The sequence below is a fragment of the Coloeus monedula genome (genome assembly GCF_965178545.1).
Source record: "Coloeus monedula genome assembly, chromosome: 2".
In the NCBI taxonomy this organism is placed as follows: domain Eukaryota; kingdom Metazoa; phylum Chordata; class Aves; order Passeriformes; family Corvidae; genus Coloeus; species Coloeus monedula.
In genome coordinates this window covers 106,124,972-106,147,108 of record NC_138782.1, presented here as the reverse complement: position 1 = coordinate 106,147,108, position 22,137 = coordinate 106,124,972, and the positions used below count along the sequence as shown (strand labels likewise).

The 22,137-nt window shown below is 41.6% G+C and overlaps 2 protein-coding genes across 4 annotated transcripts in view; both read right to left on the bottom strand.

Moving 5' to 3' along the window:
* Positions 1-8,728, bottom strand: part of LPIN1 (lipin 1) — an 83,375-nt gene extending 74,647 nt beyond the window's left edge. Inside the window, exon 1 of one of the 3 annotated variants that reach the window (XM_082303446.1) lies at positions 8,545-8,728. In XM_082303446.1, coding sequence (XP_082159572.1) covers positions 8,545-8,601 — 57 coding nt within the window. In that variant the 5' untranslated portion in view covers positions 8,602-8,728. The remainder of the gene's footprint in view (positions 1-8,544) is intronic. The other 2 variants (XM_082303447.1, XM_082303448.1) reach the window with 2 other exon arrangements.
* An 8,500-nt stretch (positions 8,729-17,228) lies between these two features.
* GREB1 (growth regulating estrogen receptor binding 1) overlaps positions 17,229-22,137 on the bottom strand; it is a gene marked incomplete at both ends in the record, with an annotated part of 54,852 nt that continues 49,943 nt past the window's right edge. Inside the window, 4 exons of the mRNA XM_082299326.1 lie at positions 17,229-17,392; positions 19,043-19,181; positions 20,678-20,878; positions 21,414-21,549. Of these exons, the coding sequence (XP_082155452.1) occupies positions 17,229-17,392; positions 19,043-19,181; positions 20,678-20,878; positions 21,414-21,549 (640 nt within the window). The remainder of the gene's footprint in view (positions 17,393-19,042; positions 19,182-20,677; positions 20,879-21,413; positions 21,550-22,137) is intronic.

The following is a 22,137-nucleotide window of genomic DNA, read 5'->3' as shown; positions in this document are numbered from 1 at the left end:
CATGTGCAGAGGGTGAGCAGAGATAATGGTGCCTTATACCCCAGCACAATGCAGGAAAAAACATTCCTGAGATGAAAAAAATTAAAAGTGAATAAATTAAAAGCTTTCAAACTGGTTAGCAGGTATACAAAATATCTCAATATAAGGATACATCCAGAGTAACTGACCTTTTTTTTAAAGGGTACATCCAATTTAATTGGTTGTACTGGCTACAAGCTGTTAAATATCACATGGCCTCATTTCTAAGAAGGGGAAGATAAATATCAGGTGTCAGCCAAAAATAATATGTGGGACCACTGGAGGGCACTTCTGATTTACAAATCCCTCACTTCAAAAGCCTTTTGGCAGCAATATAACTTTTGCAAAAGCAGGAGGGAGCACAACTGGGGCTTGCCACTTTTTCCATGAAAATTCATTGGAAAATATTTATTTCATTTTAGGATTTTTTGTAGCCCAGAAGGATTTGAGGATATTTTAGCAAACAACCTTTATGAAACACTTTATTCTCACTAATTTTTTCCTTATTACAAAGTTTTGCGATGTGACTCTTTTGGCCTGGAACACAATAACATTAATGAATCAATTAATTGAAACAACAGCTATAGGATTGGGTTAGAATGAAAAAGACCATATTTTCTCTCTGTGTTGCTAAGCAGATACATTACTGGCTCTGCATTTAAAAGAAGAATATGCACAAACTATTCACCTGATCCATGGATCAGATGCCTGCCACTTGGTTCAAAGGCTCCAAGTTCCTGGATTTACTACTGAAGGAGTAAAGAAGGAGAAAAGAAAAGTAGCAATACTCTGTGCACTGGATTCATTTCTAGACTAATTCTGCAACCTTACTCCTCTGAGCAGTCTTCCTTAGATGATTGATACAATTCACCTCAGAGGGAAAATGAGCCTGAATAAAAAAAAATTATTTAGACTAGCTGCCAGTGTTTAGTCACTCCTTTTGCAGTCTTTTTCCATGTTGACTCAGGCCTTCATGAAAGGGGGCTGCTTCCTAGCCTCCCTTGCTTGGGAGCAGCCACACAATTCCTTGGTCCCCATCTCTGTTGGGCAAAGTACAATTTGCTCATCCATTATAGCAGAGCATTTCTCTGCAAAGCCACAAAACCAGCATTTCTACAAGATCAGACCAATGCTTTTGTGAAATTCAGAAGACAGAAGGGAAAAAAGGAAAAGAGGGCAAGACAAAATGGAAAACACATAAATACCTCCATCAGGTATTTTCTTTTTGGCTTTTCTGAATGGAGGATGAAGAATTTATTGTGAATGGGCATGTCTCCACTGCCTGGTAAGAGTGCTGGTAATACAGTACCTGCTGTGTTTGAGTAAATGATTGCCTGTTTGTGCTGTGGTCTGTGGTTTTGATGATGAACTTCCTGAGGGACTGTAGAGATAAAAATCATGGCTTGGTACTTGTTGAAGATTTAAAGAGCTGTAACTTCTAAATGGTACCTACTGAGGGATAAACAGGCTTTTGCCTCCTGTCCCTGAGCACCATGGCAAGGTCCCAGGAAGCTGAACCTGAACAAAACTCCCATTGAAGCCCACAAAATTCATCCCTACCAGACAGAACACAAAGAGGCTCTGCAAAGCTGAGCAGAGGTTCTCCTTTGCTGTCAGCTTTGCAGGGAAACCACCCCAGTACAGCACCAGCAGGCAGCAGCACAGGTGTAAAGAACTCAGGGATGGTGGTGAAGGTCTGGCAGAAGATACTAGCTTCATTTGGAACAATACAGATCATAGGTTGAAGGGGAAGCAGTTCCAGGAGCTTCTTTTTCTCTCTGCATTGATATATATGATATTATACAGGTAAATTCTCATAAAGTTAGTGTCTGATTTTCCTGTGAGTGTGGCTACTGTACCAAAAGAGACAAAATTGATTCTGAGGGTGGTATGGGATCACTTCCATTCCTGATTTCAGGAACTGCAGTCCCAGGTGGCATTCACCTCAGTTCTAATACACAGTGCATTTGAACTGGGAGTGTGGAGCAGCTGGAGGCAGTGTGCCCTGACAGGATGGCCACACACAAGGCTTTGAGTAAAACATGTCCTTCTCTTCTCATTGCTCCTTCACTCCACAGGCAAGCACAGCTTTGCTTTCTGCTCCCATGATCATTCTCACACCTGTCTCTAGCCCTCTAGCCATATGCAGCTCCATTTGCAATTTCTAAATTATTTCTAACTCTGTAAAAGCAATGAGATCCACAAGATCATTTGGTCCCATTTCCTCAACACGCTCCCCACCCCAAATACATAATTTCAAGCATAGTAGAAGACAGTTCTTCATTTCCTGAACCATTTTGCCATGCAGGCTTTTCAATAATCTCCCCATCTTGTGCACATTAAAAACAGAGGGGACACATTCTGAGGTGCCAACACAATGATCCCTTTTTTTGCACACCCTGGTATGGAGCCCATAGCCTCATGGCTCCCTGGGTGATGTCAGTGGGAAATGTTCAGTTGATGACAGGCCAGCCCTTGTCTGCTCATTGATTTGGAACAGAAGCTCTTTGGGAAGATGCAGTGGAAGTGTCAGACTTTTGCTGCTTTTCAGGAAGCTTTTTCTGAAAAGTCCCCCAGAGATGGGGGACTTTAAATTGAAAGGAGTTTTAACCTTTGCCATGACTGGTAAGAGCTTGATAAATTTTTAAATGTAGACATCTAAAAGCCAGTAGCAGGAAACAAATATGTATCACTGCTTTCAAAGATCTCAGGTTTTAGACAGCTCTGGTTCTTGGAGATGTGTTTGTGCTTTCTGCCTGTTTGGATCGGGTTTTTCTTAGATGTTCCACTTTTCAGAGTGTTTTACACTTGCAGTCCAGACCTCAGTAGGTTTGTCTAGCTGCTCGGTTGGAGCTGCTGAATCTCATCCCTGGGCTGACTAGTCTTTGGACTGTGGCCTTGACAAGGTGCAAACTCCTGCTCCAGGTGAGACTGAGTTGTCACAGATCACTTCAAAGAGTAGGAGAAACAGAGAGGTTAAGACTCTGCTTGCATTGATGCAGCATAAGATAAATAAGTGTTATTAAAGCAATACTCATTGTGCAAATTAAGGTTATGGTGCAAAGGCAGTGGAGGTGACAGGAGCTGGGGGATGAAGCAGCTGACAGCCACTCTCATGGCCCTCAATGCCTTTCGTCCCCATGGACCAAGCTGAACATTCAGATCTAAATTAAGACAGGGCAGGCTCTCTGAGACATGATCTCCAGATACAGAATGATCGCTGACCTCCCACAACCTGCCCTAAATAAAATGCAAAAGGACTTGGCCTGCAGTCAGCTCCCCAAAGAGTGAACCACAAGCAAGGGTCGGGTCTGGGTTCAACTTACTGTTTGTTTTTCAGTAGGTGAGAAGGCAGCACAGGTGCTTGATGCTGGAGGAAAGCAGATCTGTGGTGATAAGTCTCCGCTGAGACTTATTTACCCTTGCAAAAATGCATCCTCCACTCTCTGAAGGTGCCCTCCAAAATGGGAGCAAGGAGCTGCAAGGAGGCAGCACCTGCTCCCCCGGCTGCCGCTGCCAGCCTGCCGGACACGGCAGGGTAAGGCCACTGCGGGGGAAAGATGCTCCTGCCCCTGAAAAGTCTGGAGTCTGCTCAGGAGATGGCTGCAAAAAAGCCGCCAAAATAAAACAGAAGGAAAGCCCACAGCGGCCCCTGTGCATAGGGCGATAGTTGATCCCTGTGCACCGAGGGGTACAGATCAGCCGCAGGCCAGACAGCAGGGGCGGAATCAGGCCCCGTGGGAGAGATCCTTCCCCGGCAAAGGTCCCTGGGATGGAGCAGTCCCGGAGCCCAGAGCATTGACACCTGCAGGGACAGCTGCCCTGCAGCTGTGGGTGTCCTTGCTGTGAAGCGCTGGACTGCAGTCCCCGGGCAAATGGGCTCTGCCTCTGCTGCTCTGAGCCGGCACAGCTTTGGTGGGGTGAGAGCAGCCTCTGGCCCTCCTTGCTCTTTCTGGCTTATGCAGGACAGCTGTTTAGTGCAGTACAAGTCTCACAGTGAGAGACATACAGTTCTTAGCTTTCCAAAGAGATTGATGCTATTTAAATTGTTACCCCCACTGGAATTTGGTAAATCCAGGACTGCCTGCAGCCCCAGAGAAATGCCAGTGCTTTATCAATGACCAGTGGTTTGGGCTGGGACTGGAAAGAGAATAGTAGAAACTTGCCCTGAGGAGCCAACCAATCCCTCTCCCATGACAGCATCAACTGCAGCAGCAGCACTGGCAGCAGATGGCAACTGCAGCAAGGTGTTGTATTTCTGGAAGGCTTCTCCCAAAGGATCTCAAAACACAACAAAAGATTCAGGTTAAATGAACCTAAAAATTATATGTGCAGGAGGAAAGTGAAGGTTACAATTTTCAAGCGTGCCTGTTCAATTTGCCTGTGCAAGTGGCTCAGGGAATATTTTTACAGATGCTCCTTGTGGTATGGGTAAAAGTTGTAGAAATTCTTCTGAACATGAAGGTCTCAAGCAGAGATCTTAGAGCACACCTACCTAATAATTTGAAACACTAGCAAATAAAACCTGAATTTTGCCTAGGGCAGTATAGGAAGTTTGTATTTGATGCAGGAATTCGCACAGTTGTCCTTGATGTCTGCTTTGTTTTGACAGGCCCAGTGGTGCTCTAAGATTTGGTAATGAGGAGGGTGGCTGAGCCCTTTTAATGTCCCTCCTAGATATTTCTGTAATTAAATGTGACCAGCATTGACAGCATCTGTGAGCTAAGCTACACAGCCCGCAGTATTTTATTAGTTACCAGGTTAAAAACCAAAACCAACAAACTTTATGAGGCCAAATTGAAAGAAACACCACCATGTGGAGAGTTCGGGGATATTTTAAATAATATTCTTAATATTCCCTGTTCTCCATTGTAGGGGGGTCGGGGGGGGAGTTTTGGCGGGGGGGAGTGCTAGGGACTTTTTATTAAATATGTGAGTGGTTTTCAATGCCCACAGCAAAGCATAATTCAGAAAATCCCTCCATGGCTCAGCTGCTGTGGCTGCTGGGGGAACACAGCAGGAGGGCAGCCATGCCCAGGGATGCCAGGGACAGGTCAGGCCAAGCACCGTGTCTCCATCTGAGATGATCCGTCGCCCTGCTGAATCTGACTGCTCTTTGCCCCAGGCTGGAATAGCAGAAACGTTCTCACACGTGACCCACCAGTGGCTGTTTTGGGCAATATTGAGTTGAAAGAGAAGCTCCACAGCCCTCAAATCTGGCTGCCACCAGCAGCCTGTATCACAAGCCCAGCTGCCACCACATCCCGCATTTGTGCCTGTCCTGGTCACAAAATGGGAAATCACATTTCTGTGCCCAGCACAAGGCTACCATGACCACAGCACCCCTTTGCTGCTGTTGGTATTTATGTCCTGTCTGGGCTGTCTGGTGTTTTGAGGGCATAAGCAGCAGTGGCTCCAGCACCTTGCTGTGTCACCCCAGCAGAGCAGAGCAAACAGGGCCACCCCACAGTGCAGCAGTGTCCGACCCCGGGACCAGAGCGAGCGTGGTTTCAGGGAGGCACAGGTGACTGCAGGAATGGTGCTGCTCCCTCCAGCTCCCCCAGCCCATCTCATTTGGCAAACAGGCTCAAATGTGGTTCCCAGTGCCAGCCCTGTGCCAGTGGTGAGGCTGGTACAAGTTCCTCACCAGTAGTGCATGGCCCGGCTTGTCAGGTGCTTGCAGACACTGTCACTGTTTTCAGGTTGGTAGAATCTGTCACTGAGGGGTTTGCAGCAGTGGGAGGAGGGAAGGAGGAAAGAACCAATCTTGTCAAAAACCGTGGCACTACCCTGACACATTTGGTGCCTCCCTCACAGCCAGACCGTTCCCCCAAGCTTGTCTTCTACCCCTCTTTCATAAACAAGAAGAACATCATGAACTTCTGAGCACCTCAGATGTCACCTCGTTCCACCTTTGCAAGGTGCAGTGTGGGGACATTGCCAGCACAGTGCTTTCAGTGAGGAGATGCATTACCCTGTCCTTCCCAAAGCTATTCAGAGTGGTGAAATGGGGTCTCCCCTACATGAGGGAGCACTGGCACACACAGAAGCCTCTCCCCAGTTTAGATATAGGCTAAACTAGTGCAAGAGATATCCATCTTTGCAGTATCCGGGCAAAGTTGTATCAGTGCTGTAACAACTGTAGAGGATTTATCCTGCTTTCACAGGAGTTTTAGAAAGGCAAGTACTTAAGGATAGCATAACTGAAATAGTTGGGCAGCAACCTAGGCTTCAGGTCACAGAGGGTTAGGGCAGAGTCCTCCCTTCCAAACAGCCCCATTCCCAAAAAAACAGGTGAGTCACAGTTTTCTATTGAAACCTCACATCATCATATTGACAATCACAATTTCTGTTTCAAGTTTAAGTGTACTTGTCTTTAAATTAAAGTACCACCATCCCCCCATGTTATATCAGCTTCTCTCAATGATGATTAATTTATCTGTTTTTCTTTATTTATTCTTCTTCTGGAAAGGACATAAGTGCACAATCTCATTCATAAGCCTATGGAAAGCAAATGTCTGTGTGACATCATATTTGTCTGTTCCTCTTGCAACATCATGATAAATCAGAGGAAGTTTGAAGTCTAAATGCTTACAAAAACAAATTTTTGCTTCTGGAAGCATGTAAGTTTTTAATCACATGCTACATTTCAAAGTCTGGGGCTCATATGTTTTTATTTTCATACCTAGGGAATCTTTTTATCAAGGAGCTCGCTATGATGAGCTTTTAATATTCTCAAATATATATATTCTGCAATCCTCTCCAAGGAGCAAAATTTTCTCAGTAGTCTACAACATAGTGATAAGCAGAACCACTTCAGTAACTCTGTAGAGGTAAATGGTTCTTCTTTTCTGATGTTGTCAGCAGAAGCTCAGGGTCAGCAGCTCCTAAAGGCTAATAGCAACAGTTTCAAATTATCTTTAGCACATCTATTTTTAGAAATCTGATATTCTTTATATGCCAAATAACACTGTTTATTTAACTTGTAATGAAACTTACACATTCACTGCAAAACAGATTGTTCAAAGGAGCAGTGGGATCTGTGACTTCCCTTGGCAATTTAAGAGACTTATATGTGAAGGAAATTTCTAGAAGGAAACTAAAGCTTAAGTGCACATCATACAAAAGCAATAGTTAAAATATTGTGTAGGATATCTTAACTTTTAATAAAGCTGATAGCCAGGAATTCACTGACATTTGAAGTTTAAAGAAAAAAAAATCCCTGACTTCTTGTTCCTACTTGGTTTGGTTTATATTGACTGTAGTTTAGATGTTCCTTAGTACTCCAACCATCAGTGAACTAATCAGTCTCATCTCTCCCCACCCAGCCTCCGTTCTGCTCAGTCTGTAGGGAATTTTCAGTGGAAATAGAAAGTTGCCACCTATGTTTCATTTAGAAATCAACACCTATAAACTCTCTTCCTATCCATCAAAAATAGACATCTACCAACACACAAATACCAGGAAAGCTGTGTCTTGATAGTGAGAACAACTGGTGCTCATTTTCACCCTCCCTGCATGTTCCTCTAATGATGAGACTTCTTTAAATCAATGTTCCCATCATCAGCTAAACCAATTTATTCTATGCATTCTACCTTCAAAAAGCAAAAGTCTCAGATACCTTGGGTACCTGCAGGACATATCAGTTCTTGACATATCACACACATTCATGCCTGACAACAAACATTTAGAAACCATTTCAAATACTGTCATTTCCTGAAAAATCATAGATGTGTGTGTCTATAAAAAGATATGAAAGCCATAAATGAAACCATAAATATTAATTTCAAAGCATATAATTGTTTTTTTAACCACTTTAATGCTTTTTTTAAAGTACTTGAAAGCCTTGGTTGTAACCCATCCTGCCATTCCCTAAAACTTAACAAATTGCCAGACGATTCAGTAGAGCTGTTCCTATTTCTACCCAAAGCCCTTTCAGAGGGAATTCATCCTCTATCTTTCTGCCAGAAACCTGTGCTGACCCACATCCTCTCCAGCGGCATTAGGCATCAGCCCAGACCTTAAAACACAGGACCATGTAGCCACTATTAGGGGGGCATCAGTGCAGATTTTAGTTCATTAAGGCATCTTCAGTCTTACTGAGAAAAAATGGCAAGACATTTCTGTATTTCACTGGCTCTTTTTTTAATGCAGACCTCCAGAGCAAATGTTAACACTGTTCTTTACATCCTTTTCCCTCTGTTATACCTAAAAGCTACCTTTCGACAGGGTAGCTTTGCACAGCCAGTAAGACAGCAAAGCAGACAGTACAGAATCAGTCAGGTTTCCTTATAGAACCTGACATACACAGGAGAAGCAAAAGAAGCTTCCCTATTCAATTCTTTTTTTAAAAGTCCCCAGGCTGAACAAGAAGAGGCAAGCTAACCATTGATGAAACACAGACTTCATCAGGAGATGAAAAATGCTGCTGATAGTCAGTACTATTGAGGGTCACACAGCACAGTTTGTTACGTTTTTCTAAAGCTTTAAGTGTTCTTTATGCCACCTTAGGGCACAGTCTCTTACCCAAGACCAAGGGGAGCCTGTGGGGGTCTCTGGATGGTCTTCCTCCTCAGACGACATCCTGAGCTGGTAGTTTTCCCCTGTTCTTCACATACACCACTAAAGCCACTCTTGGTTTCTGCCATATACAAAAAAGCTGCCTTCAGATTTTAGCTGTAGACAACAAAGCTCCAGAGAACATAATTTCCCAGCGATCATGTTCTTGCTAATTTTACCTGCCGAAGTTCTTGGAAGCACAGTCAGAGCAAGAAATCTGAGCTCAGTAAACCAGATCACAGTTTCCTTGCAACTGACTCCTCAAGTGCTCTAGTTCAGTCAAAAGGTTCAGTGAAAAATTTGACTCTGAAAAACACAAATTCACTTCCAAACAGCTGGTATCCTTACATTCATATAAGATTTTATGGTCAGACAGTTTACTGAGTTATAAGTTCCAGGAACAGAACACAAGGAATTTTTACTTCCAACATTTTATTACCATCATTAATCATTTTTGTATGGATTTTAATAGATTAGGGTTTTTTCAAGATGGTTTCCTAATGCCAAAATCTAATTCTGCCTTTCTGCACAACTGCACAACTCCACAACCATAACTGTATGAGTGAGAAGGCAGCACATCTTTCCTGTTCCTCTGTGCAATAACATTTGAAAGAGGACCATTTTCATTTCCATCTGTTCCTTTTGGTCTTCTGTTTGTGCCTAGTTTGGTAGAATCCACACAGATCCATACAGATCACTCACTATGTAACACCAGATAAACTTGCCCTGAATGCTATGAGACTTCTGTCTCTGTCTGAGGGGACAGCTGAGTCCAGCATCTTGAAATCACTTCTGGCAGCTGGCAGGAATGGCAGCCTTGCCACCAAGATCCAGCCTGAGATTTTGTGTTCAAACTGACCACTAACTCACAGCTATGATACACTTTCAAATTCAAAACCTGTGGCTTGAATTTTATTATTTATCATTCCTCTGCTTATAAGGCATCTGGCTTCAGTAGCTGGTGAAATAAAGTTGCTGTCAAAACCCCTGAACGCTTCTGTTGCATGTCTGACTATGGGCAAAGGCTTCTAAATCTTTCCACTGTTACATAATGAAATAGGCTATTTATAGCACCCCACTGCAGGAGAGTCCTCGCATTACCTATGAGCTGATAACAGTTACCAAATGAACCAATATGCCCAGCTATGCTTTATGTTTAACCTTAGGCTGTATGCAAATTCAGCAAGTAGGAAAATAATCAATTGATGGAAAAAGAAAACTCTGGAAATACGGCATTGAGTAGAGCCTGTGGTCTCTCACCACTGTGAGTGTCACTAAGTATGCAGCATGTAAAGATAGAGAGGACTAGAAAGTGACAGCCCTCTGTGACAGCTGGCAGCCCACCAGGCATTGTCAGCTGGAGGATTAGGGTATCACAGGCCATGGCTGGACAGTGTGTTGTTTTCAACAGCAGCATCAGCATCAGCTGTGCTTGCCTCTGTCACCCTCCTTATCCCAAAATATAACATGTAGGACTTTTTAAAGTCTGAAATACGTTCCTAAAACAATTTATTTTGGGGTCTCAGGAAGAGCTGTGGCATTCCAGCTGAGAGTTAAGTTCACTGCTGCATGGCGTTGCCTTTAAGCTTTGGGAGTATTGGGAACGAGTGTTATTCCCATGTATCAACTTAAACTAACACAGCTGCCAAACTGCTCTGAATGCCTGACATGGCAAAGGAAATGCCAGTTTGTGTCACAGGACAAGCACTGGATGCAGGCAACCCACTCTCAGCTCATTCCAGTTACTCACTGGGCCTATGGGATTTTGCTGGGCTCCCTCAATATTGCTCTGGCACTGTCACACAGCCTCCTGCTGCTGGCTCTGACCTGCTCCTGCTCCTGAAACCCTGGCACTCTGGCCCACTGCAGCCAGTCCCTGATGGACTGACTTTCCACCTGATGGGTGTCTTAAGATCACAGGACACTGATGTGGAAGGCATCTGGAAGAGATCTAATAATCAAAAAAAACATGCTTACTTAGACTCTTTCATGGTTCACATTTGAAACTCTGAATCTGAAGTGGCTCAATATCCAAGTCACCCTCAAGCTGTTGGGAAACTCTTCCAAGAGAAAATAGTGCAGCACTTAAGTTACGAAGATGCTCAAGTTACTTGTTTCTGTTGTACACCAAGTGTTAAGACTGAAACCCATTTATTAGCTATCTGACAGATCACATTTTCTTTCTGGAACAATTTTGGGGAAGGAAATCCAATACAATTCTTCTCATTTCAGATAAACAGGGAAATGCCACTCCTAATGAATTTCAATGGCATTCCTGCCCCTGCTGAAAGGTCTATTCACCAAATTTAAAAGATAGGAACCACTGTTTGTTGGAGTAATTTTCCACTGTCCCACCCATTTCTTCTGATAAATTTTCTTTCAAGCTGTGATGGGTAAGCATAACAATCTATCAGAAATAGTATTTGAATCATTTTAATATGCTGCCTAATGTTTATTTTCCAAATTCTTCAAGAAGTGGGTGTGCATCTTTCCCAGCACACTGTATTCCTGAAGCCTTTGTCATTTTCTATGCCATCCGATTTCAGGATCTTTCTGCTTTCACCAGGAGGCACTAACAAGTGTGGTCATTTCTCCTGTGCAACATCAATGTATCCAGTGGCTGCTGTTTCTAGATCAATGCATCCAGTGTCCATGTCCAAGGGTGACCATCACCAAACACTTCTGATCAATATACCCATAAATGGAATAATAACTGTCAGAGGACCTTTCTCTATAACTTTCATAAATTATGACAATGTTTCCCAGACTTTTCCCAAGGTTCCCATCCCCACAACCTGCTTCCCACCCCACCTCCTTGCTGTCACACCCACACAGCCAGGCCACAGTTTCTTTGCCTTCTTCCCAGTGTTCCCCAACAACCCCAGCAGCTGCTTCTCCCTCACTCCCTTCCCATTTTCACACTCTCAGGACTTCACAACTTCGTTGCTACTTCCTCTGTTGGTGTTTTCAACCAAAGATAAATATGGAATAGTAGCTGATACAGCATTCACAGAGAATGTTCTCAGACTCACAGTTCATGTAGGCTTCACATCAGTTTTTAGATTCCTGCTCAGTCCATACCCTCTGTGAGATCCTCTAGCAACAAGTTTCACTGGATAATTATTAAATATAAACAGAAGTTTTGATGCCAGTTTTAAACAGTGTCCTGTGATTTCAATACATGACACAGGTTAAAGAGGAGCCAATTTCTTTTTATAAACAGCATTTGCAAGTGCTGTATCATGAGAAGGAAAAAAAATTGTAATCACTCCAAAATATTTAAATGCAGAAATATTAGCTCATGGTAGCCTCTATGTGAACTTTATTTTGCTGAACTGATAACAGTCATTTTTAATATAGTAATTTTTCAACTGAAAGATTAATTTAAGATATTTTTAAATACAATCACAACTCTACTGTACTGAGACAGCATCACTCTCCTCAAATAGTTTAACTTTCTCCAGTCTTTTCACATTACAGTAGTTTCCATGGACAAAGCTTATGGAGCTGCTCTCTCTATTTTCTTTCTGTAAAGGTTTTTGTCTCATAAACAATTTATGGCACCCTGTATATTAAGAAAGCTATATTGAGAAAGTAAAAATAAAATCTACCTAACAGAGATGTTAAGTCATAACTCTCCTGTTTTGCAACTCCTGCAGAGGTAAAGTTCAAGATGCTGCATATTCAGACCAAACATGATTCTAGTGGGGGACTTCAGAAGGGTACACAGAGCTGGCAGCCTGCCTCAGTACAGGTGCTATCTTGTCTGGGAGAGAACTTTGAGATTTATGGCTGATAAATTAACAGTATTTACAAGAATAATTTAAGGTTTAGTAGAGAGAAATCACACTATCAACATAAAAGAAAAGGTTCTGTGTGTTTGCAAAAGCCTACATATGAAAATGTATCTTATGATGCAGAATCAACCCCGTGATTACTGCAATAACCTCTGAGCTGCTATCTGCTCTCCAAGCTGTTCATTGTCCTGATAGGTAGTAACAAGTAAAAACCCACTTTCCTGTCAGTCCTGTTGTCTCTGAGTATAAAGAATTTTGGTTAGGTACTGTTAATGGTGCCAGTCATTATTTTCCACAGCACCACAGCTCACACAGACAGAATTATACTTATATAACACAGTATGTTCAGGGTTTAAGTGCATAATCAACACATTGGTCATGTAACAAGTGTGGAGAAATTTCCTTCTGTTTATATTACTATGTAAATCTAAATCAAAAATTTCTGTTTCCTTGAGGATTTTAAGCAAAACCACATTTATGTATGAAACTGCTTTATGAGTTCTTTCTTAAAATCATGGCAGTTGATTCCCAACATCTTTTTCTCACATCACAGTCTCACTGTTATATCACTGACACCCCATCACTTCCTTGCCAAATAATAAGTCAGCAGTGGGCAATGTCAGCATTTGGACTATTACCTCAAAACTGCCAGAATTGTGTCCTCACAATTATCAATGGTTATTTTGGGAGCTGTCGAAACAAGACTGGAAATGTTATAAAAACATTTTCAAACTACCAAAACCACTGAGTATTTATTCAGGTATAGACTGGAGCAAGGATAAGGGACAGAAGACAGTCAACAGGCAGAGGATGTATGGGACTAATTTTACTTTTCATTGAAGAGCTGTACCCTTAAGGAAGTAGGAAAAAGGGAAGAATATGGATTTTTTCCACACCAATATATCCACCATATTTCAGTGGTAGCTGATGAAATATTAAGACTGGTTGCTGAGGGGACGATGTGGGAGAGGAGGACTGTGGTGGGAGGGTGGAAAGGCAGCATGGCAGCTGGGTGTGGTGTGTGGTGTAGTGTGGTGAGGGGCTGTGCCTGGGGCTATGGTTGCCCAGCAGTGTGCAGGGCTGTGCTCTCTGGGCAAGCCATGCATGGCAGAAGGATGCAAGCAGAGGTTGGGATTTACAATAATTGCAATTCTTTACCACCCTGAGAAACAGCTCTGGCACAGTCATTTCTGCCACAGGCACTGTGGTAGTGGCTGGGGAATGGATCCCAGGAAGGAGTGATGTCTCGCAATCCTCACTCACCCCCACAGCCCGACCAGACCAGCAGCCCGTGGCAGATGGTGGGTCCTGTTGAGCTGGGTGCTCATGACACCCACATGAATTGCAACCGCCATGGAAATCCAGATTCTTTCACACTGCACACAGTCCCTGCCCAGGATCCTTGTGCCCCTGCAAACACCTCCTAATCAGCCAGGAGCTCTACTTGCCCCCGGCTTCTTCCATGCTGCTGGCTCTGTTCATAGCCCTCATTTCACTTGCTCTTCATTTTCTACCCTGTAGAGCTCACCCTCCTTTGGGTTTATTGTACCTCTTTGTGTGAGTGACACCTTTCACCACAGAGTGTCACAGAAAAAGCCTTTGAGAAGCAACCCCCTCACAAGCAATGTTTAGCAACTGCTTTTAGATGCAGAGTGGGAGCTGAGATCAGTACATTCCCTACCACCACAACAGGAGGCACTTGCTAGGGAGGGATGAAATCCCTTATATCCTCTAGTGATTAGATACCAGACATTAGTGCTTAAATGCTTGTGAAGAGTGCTTTAATAGAGAAGAGAGGATGGTAGGAAGGAAAATAATGTCACCTTTCCAATAACTTTCTCTATATTTGGACTCTGTCTTTTGCAGAAGCTGAATCATAAACTACTTCAGTCTCTGACACACGATTCAGAACATGCTAATAATACTATCTGCAGGTGATAATGGTGGATGACTAAATCAGAAAGCATGGAAGGTGCTAGAGAAGAAGGCAGAGGCTATAAAAAGTTTGTTTGTTATCACATTATCAAGTGAATCCATGGGATGGAGAGCTCTGCTTTCTTGCCACATCCAAAGACAGAAAGGAAATACTTAAAAGATTTGTGCGCATAATGGGCATGGGCCAAGCTTTCTCAGAAAGATCACTAAGACTGAAAGCCAGTAATTCCTTGTCACAAAAAAAAGACAAGAGAAGTGTGGAGCTGGGACCTGGGTTCCTAGCCCTACATATGCATGTATGGTAAAGAACTACAGTACCAAGAGTTGCAGCACAGGATGCCAGTCCCACCCAAACAGATTTGCTTTAATTTATCATTGTTATTTATCTGTATTGCTTTATCACCTCAGAGTCCCAGGTGGACACAAATCCTACACTGACCGCTCCATGAGCGCTTACTCTCTAGGGGGTCTTAGCTTGTAAGCTAGGTCAGGGATGAAGAAACTTTTGGATGGATCTCTGGAGGGTGTCTCTCCCTGAGTCATCCACCATCATTTTCTGGCATCCTGTGAGCAAAATGCTGTGTTTTTCTACCATGTGGGTGCATAGTTGCACCCACAGCATGACAGGAAGTACCTGCATTTTGGTCACAGAGTAAGGGCATATCTGGTCTTATTACAGGATGCGCTCCAGACAATGGCCTGTGCATGCAAGTTTCATCACATACAATTGCTCATACATATAGTCCGTGATGGAGAATGGTTGCACTTGGTCACACAGTACACACAGGTCTGCTGAGGCCAGGCCCTGGGACTCCTATCCTGCAGACAGGACACAGTGTGTAGGTAACTCATGGAGAAAAAGGTTAACCTGGAACAACACTCAGGAGTATGATGGCTTCAGGTGACTACCGGCTGTATTTTGTCAAAGTTTTGAACACTTTGTGGCAAAAGAGGATGTTAAGAAAGGATGTGATTTATTTTTATTTTTATTTTTTTTTATTTTGTACTTTAGGCCTTTTTTAGTTTCTTGGAGAAAATGGATGTCTAAAGACTGACAAAGCAAATCTCAGATCTAAAACACAGAAAAAATTAATGGACACTCGGTATAAATTGTTTAAATATTTGGTTACAGAAAAGGAAATTTCACCCACTGTCTTTAGATCTGAGTTCTCTCAAAACTCTTATACCTTTGAGGCTGTGTTGTGTCATAGGCCATTAAGTAGTACTGTATTTTCTCTTCATCAGTTCAGGTCATTCCTTAATTATATTAACTCCTTTCAGTCAACACTTCTCCTTTGTTTTTTTCCACTACAAAGATGTGTGTACTTGTTGGTCAAGTACATCACCAAGACACATGTTCATGCAGCATGAACTTTATTTATAAAGGATGGATTAGATATAAATGTCACACTTCCTTAAAAAAAGTTTAAATTAACTAATCAACTGGTGAAAACTGAACAGATAATATTATTTACATAGGACAATGCTCACCTTCCTTCACAAAACTTAAAGTGAATTCTCCCTCTGAAACAAGAACAATGAAATATAGAAGCGCATTGATTGCTAGCAGTTGCCTTGTAGATAGCAATCCACATCTCTTACAGAATTCACAACTCACAGAACTTACATTTTCTCTGTAAAATAACATAAATTAGCTCTTTGGCATAGTCTTACCAATGTCTGTGTTTCAAGGCCAGTACTGTAACAGACTCAGCCACCCAAAAGCATTTCATCTGTATAAAGACAATGATCCCCCCCACTGGTGTATCCATCAAGAAAGGTCTGCCCAAATATTAAGATGGCCTCTGACAATGTCTATACTCATCTTTCCTACACCTTGACTGAGTGATGTTAGCACTGATTCTATAAAGACAAACAGGAAGTTTGCAACTTAGACAGCATTTCCAAACACCAAGACAAAGACAGTGACCACTGATTCCACATTTAGAGCATACGAAATATCACAATGCCTGGTGCCATTTTAGAACATGGTTTTAGATTTTCACCTGAATTTCTCAGCAATGTAATCTCCATTTTCTCACTCCTTTGAAGCACCTTGGCAAGAAAATATCCCCAGAAAGTGTATTGGGAGTGTTTTAGAACCATCTCATCTGCTTTCCTGAGTGCACTTGGCTCAGCTTGAAGTCTACAGCCAGTCTATAATTCAGTCATAAAACATCACTGTTCTAGATGAAATAAATCACTTGCAGGTCAGTCCCACCATTTGATGCCTTCAGTTATTCAAGTTAATATCAGTTTCAGGTTTAAATGTTTAGATCTCATTTTACCATCATTGTTAACTCTCCTCCTTACGCTCATAAAACTGGACATATAATTACGCTTTTACTCCAACAGTCCTGCATGGTAAAACTACCCAGTGTGGCACTTATTCCAAAAACTGAAGCTCCAACTGAGTTCCTACTATTAAAGAACTATACTTTACAAATCTTCATAAAAGCCTACCTGGCTCAATCAGTAGCAGTATGCTACAGAACTGTAACAACTCCTGTTGCCCTATGCCAACTTTGATACATAAGACTTGTAAACCAAAACCTGCTCCTAAATTTACATTTCCTATTTTTGGAATGTACAAAAAGTTTACTAAAACTTTTCATTATGAACTTGCATGTGGTCTTCTTTGTCACAGAAGAAGTGCACTCATTGACCCCTCTTCTGACACAAAATGCTTTCCACCCTCTGTGTTTCTATCAGGAATTAGGGATGACTTCCATCAGAACATTAAATTAGAAAAGTCACTTCAGTGTAGATATGATGTTAAACTGCCTGATTAGGTATCATTCTAATAAACAGCAGAAAACAGTCCTGTTTCTGTTCAGAAAGCAAAACCTCTCAAAAGTAATTTCATGAGATAGTGGCAATCCGTGTCTTGTGTCATTCAGGAAATGTGTCTCTTTTCAATTAAATATGTCGTCCAGTCAGGAAGAAAAGTGGTCTGTCCTCTTTGGAATTGGCAGTCTGGAATTCATCCCGCAGCCGGAACTGCCATTCGTCTTCCAGCTCCAGCCGGACAACAGTTTGGCGGAGAGAATTGCGATCCTGGCAAATCACACACAGGGTGGCACCTAAGCAAACAGTTCAAAAGAAACTCACGTGAGTATCCCCTTTGTTCTCAGATCATCCACCTCCCACCGCCCTTTGGCACAGAGAACTCCACCACTTTCACATCAGGAGTAACAAATGGGTTTAGGAGAAAATTAGGCCATGGAGATAGGACTTGAGGACAGCTATGTTCAGCTACCTATTTGTCAAGGTCTTCTTCTGTAACTTGAGGTACCTCATAAGCATCTAGTAGACAGGAATAGCAGCACTTTCTGTGCTACTTAGGGTAGGAAAGGTAAAATTGGCAGGTCTAAGGAGGTGGTGATGGGTACGGGCAGCAAGCCAGATAAAGCCCTACATCCATTCCTATTGTAGCCGTTCTGATCATTACCTTCGTTGGGTGAAACCCTCACTCAGCAAAACCCACAAGTCAATCACTGTGATGGCTGACTAAGCTCTTTGTGCTTTGCTGCTCAGAAATAGTCTAAACATGTCTTTAAAACTAATCACAAATTTTAGTGGTTTTTGGATTGGTAAACTCATGTGCTGGCAACAAAGAATCTGGTCTATGTGGCTACAGACACAGGCAAACCCAAAATGCCAAAGTAAAAAAAAAATCATACTTCAGTAACCCATGACAACTGTCCTGACTGGCATACTGATAACCACTTTAACTTGCATGCATGGCTTCCTGGCTTCTGAGAAAAGTCCTCCTTTAAGAGGAAATAATTACCTCACCAGCATTCAGTAATCTAAATGAGAGATGGTGAGGTAAGAGGTAATGCCCAAGACAAAAAAATCCTGTGAATATAATAAAAAGAAACAAGACAGACAGTCACATGCTGTTTAATTCTCATGTCACAGGTTAGAAAATCAAGTAGACTGCCAGGGGAGATAGAGAAATCCCAAAGCAAACACAGTTTGTACTACACGATATAAAAATTGACTGGTTTATGCAAAACAAGACTGACTGGTAGCCTCTGTTTTAGATGCAACAAAGAACTCAGCAGTTTATAACAACTCTGCCAGTTTCAAGAGGCACTAACCACAGTGCTCTTCTCCCAGTGACAGTTATAGCTGAGTGAAACAGATCCCCAGAGCACCAAATGCCTAAGGTAGTAGCAGAAGGATCCAAAAGAAGCTTGCAATGTGACTGTCTGCAACATAAGTGGAAGTTAGTTGTCTTCACTGCTATCCACCATCATAAGGATTACATGGAGAAACTGGGTATTAGGAACAAATTTTAAATGAGCCAGTTTCTCTTTCTAAAAACAGAAAATAGATTTTGATAGAGGCTTGTCCATCACCCATTTTCTATTGAAATTTAGAAAACCTCCTAGAACACAGCAGGTAAATGCTTCATGCATAAATCTTCAATACTCAGTTTTCAAACACAGAGTAAGGAGTTGTGCACATACTCTAGGCATGATGATATGGATCCAACATTCCTTCCCACTTATAAATCTGCAGAATTTATAGCACTGCTATATACCAGTTTACTACAATGCAGAGCCAGCATGATCAAGCATCAGATTTGGGTGGGATATATAAAGACAAATAAGAATACATGCATATGCATATATATGCATATAGATTTCATATAAAATAGATTTTTCCCATATTCCCAGAGACCATGTCATCCAATTCTTTGTAATAAAATTATTGCAGCTCACCTTTAAGAAAATGAAACTTCTTCAAAAAGCTAGCTACAACAAAGGAGTCACAGAGGTACAGCAGGAGACCACTGAATGTCAAACCAGAGGGACTGATATTCAGAGAATGAGGCCGAGAACTCACATAGCAAACTGCAATCTGATTGGGAGAGGGTGGAAAAAAAATTAACATCTTTCGAGCTTCCATATAAAGCTAAGAATTTTTATGAAGCTTCCAGTATTTGCACCTGATTCAAATTCAGACTTTCTTTCCAACTACAAATATTGTGAGCCTTATAGTTCCTTCCAAAACATCCCACTACTTATCAACAATATACATAAAGCACAATTCATAACTATGTATTGTTACTATTAATCACAAGGCTTAGATGTGATAGTTTGAAAGCTGCAGTAAAAATAGCTCCCCACAACCATAATGCTGTGACCTGCCCAGCACATTTTAATTATATGTGAGTAAATACAGTAACTGTGCAGTCAGACATGAAAAGGACCCTTAGAAATTCTAAATTTCATTTACATTATGATAGGATTACTCAAGTCAGTAGAATTGTCCATATACATGAATGTATGAGCTTTCCTCTTGCCTGGTTTGTTTTTATGGCTACTCTTGATATCCACTCTTGATATATAACTGGGAATATTTACAGCCCTCTTTCAGGATTTATAAATTCAGATTAAGGAATCTTCCACGTAAGACTTTGTTTCCAAAGTGCCACTGTATTACTTAATTGGGGCAGATCCTCATCTGGCATGGGTCAGCATAATTCAGTGGAGGAAGGCTGAACCACAGCAACTGAGACACTGTACCAGTATGCCTATTCCATATCCCTTCAATCCTATTGTATCATATTCCAGCTCAGGCATTGAATTCATTTCATGTGCTGAATGGGCTAGAGCTGAAAGGATGCAATGGATGAAGACAGTAACAGTACAACACCCTCCCACAGAGTTTGTTTTTCCAAACATGGTGGGAACAAAAGCACAAGTACTCAAAATGTTCTGGGAGCAGCATACATGGGAAGGTTATTACACAGCTCTTTGGGAGAGAAGTTCAGTAAATCCAGCAAGACTGCATTTCATTTAGTATTCAAGTGAAGAGGTATAAACAGTCCCTCTCTCCTGAACCACACCACCCTAATACCAAATTTCTATCGACATATTTGAGTTGAAGTACAACCTCGGCTTTAGATCCAAACTCATCAGAGAGAGCCAACAGCTCCTGAGACCTAATGTCAGCTTCTCCCATTCCAACTGGTTGTCTAGTATTTGATTCTTAGCCTCAGCTTACCAGTCTAAAGTGAACTAAAACATCTGAATATATTTGAAGTGCTTTCTAAGGGTTATCTAGTATTTGTAACGTCCTCTTGTGGAAGACATTTTCTGTAGGAAGAGCCAAATTATAGCAGATTGAGAAAACACTTCACAGACTATATTAGTAATTGGGACAATTCTGGGATTGCTCTCCATATACTTTAGTTGAAGCCCCTATGGGACTAAAAATTTGATTTTAACGTTATAGAGATGTACCTCATTCTTCAAAGGCTGTGTAAATATTATAAGGAATAAATCAACTAACCCATCAAAAACAGAGCCTACAAATTTCTAGAGCTACTTGGAGATTGTTTTGTTCAGTACCTGTGGTCCTAAGTTAAGGTAAGAGTCTACAGATAGCACTGGATGGCTGTAATTCTTCAGTGAGAGAGGGAAGAAGCGATGGCTGTGATACTGCAGATACTTTTCAAGGAGCAACTGAGCAGGTGCTGCCAGGAAGGTGTGCTTGCTGTCAGGAGCACAAATGTACTGAGCAGGGGAGATTGAAACCGGAGTGTCAGATACCTATGAGGAAAAAATATTTCTCATACAGATCAATCTTAATCAATCAAGTTGTATTTATGTGAATTCTGGTTGGTATAAAACATAGGTTTACCCTAAAAATCTAAGTTTTACATAAGAAGAAAATTTATTCAGCCAAAAATATCTGCTACCAAAAAAGTTTCAGTTTCGTAGAACTATATTTGTGTTTATAGTCTTTGAGGTTTCTTCTTTGAACTCAAAATACTCCTACCTATGAAGTCGCATGAAGATGAGCAATTCTATAGCTGTAGATAAAGTCCACATAGTGAATGGTTACTTGGATTGCAAAGAGACACTATACGTGTTTTCCAAAGTTTTAAAGGAAAATTATTAAGGAAGGGTGTATTTATGATAAGAATCTTGTGGATTTCAGAAATAAATAACTAAAGAAAGCCCCACGTGGCAGACATTACTGGCAATAGATGGTGCATCAAAATACCTCAGGTCTCCTGGTTAAAAGGTACAAAAAAGGAAAACAGAATTTTAACAACAGTGCAACAGAGGTCTCAGTCCCCACCTTAGACTTTATGTGGAAGGATCGTTGTCCTCCTAGTGCAATTTGCTTTTTCATGACATTGAAGTGGTTGAACCGACAGATGAGAAGGCCAGCACTGTGGACACGCAAGTTGAAGTCAACATCATCACATGTAAATCTGGAAAGAATAAAATTATAGCAGGTCAGAGGAATGTTTCTCATCACACACTGACAAATACAAGGACTCAGAGCCTTTGATCAGCACCATAGGAAGGACAGGTATCAAACATACTGACCCTCCACCAGTGCCTATCAGTCAGGGAAAGGGGCTTCAGCTTTCTAATAATAAACTATGCTGGAATCAGTTTGAGAAGATCAGAATGAGGGAGGAAAGCACTTAGGGAGGGAAAGGATCAAAAGCATAAAGTGGAAAGGCAGTAAATTGCCAAGGAAAATACCCAGGAATTAAATTATTTTCTTTGCCTTTTACTAAAATAATGTAGTCATAAGAAATTGCTACATACATTATTACCCCAAATATGGTCAAGGAAATTAATTCCTTTGACTTCCAAGGAAATGGATGAGGCCCTATATTTGATTTATCAAATGCAAAGAAGTACCTGACTACTTATCTTCCCCTCAGAATATGAATATCTAGCAATTTATTTCAATGTTCCTCTACAGAACTAATGTAATTTTGTTTTAGAAATGAAAACTATTTGAAGGCAATGAGTCTTAATACAAGAGAACTGCTGGGACACAGGAA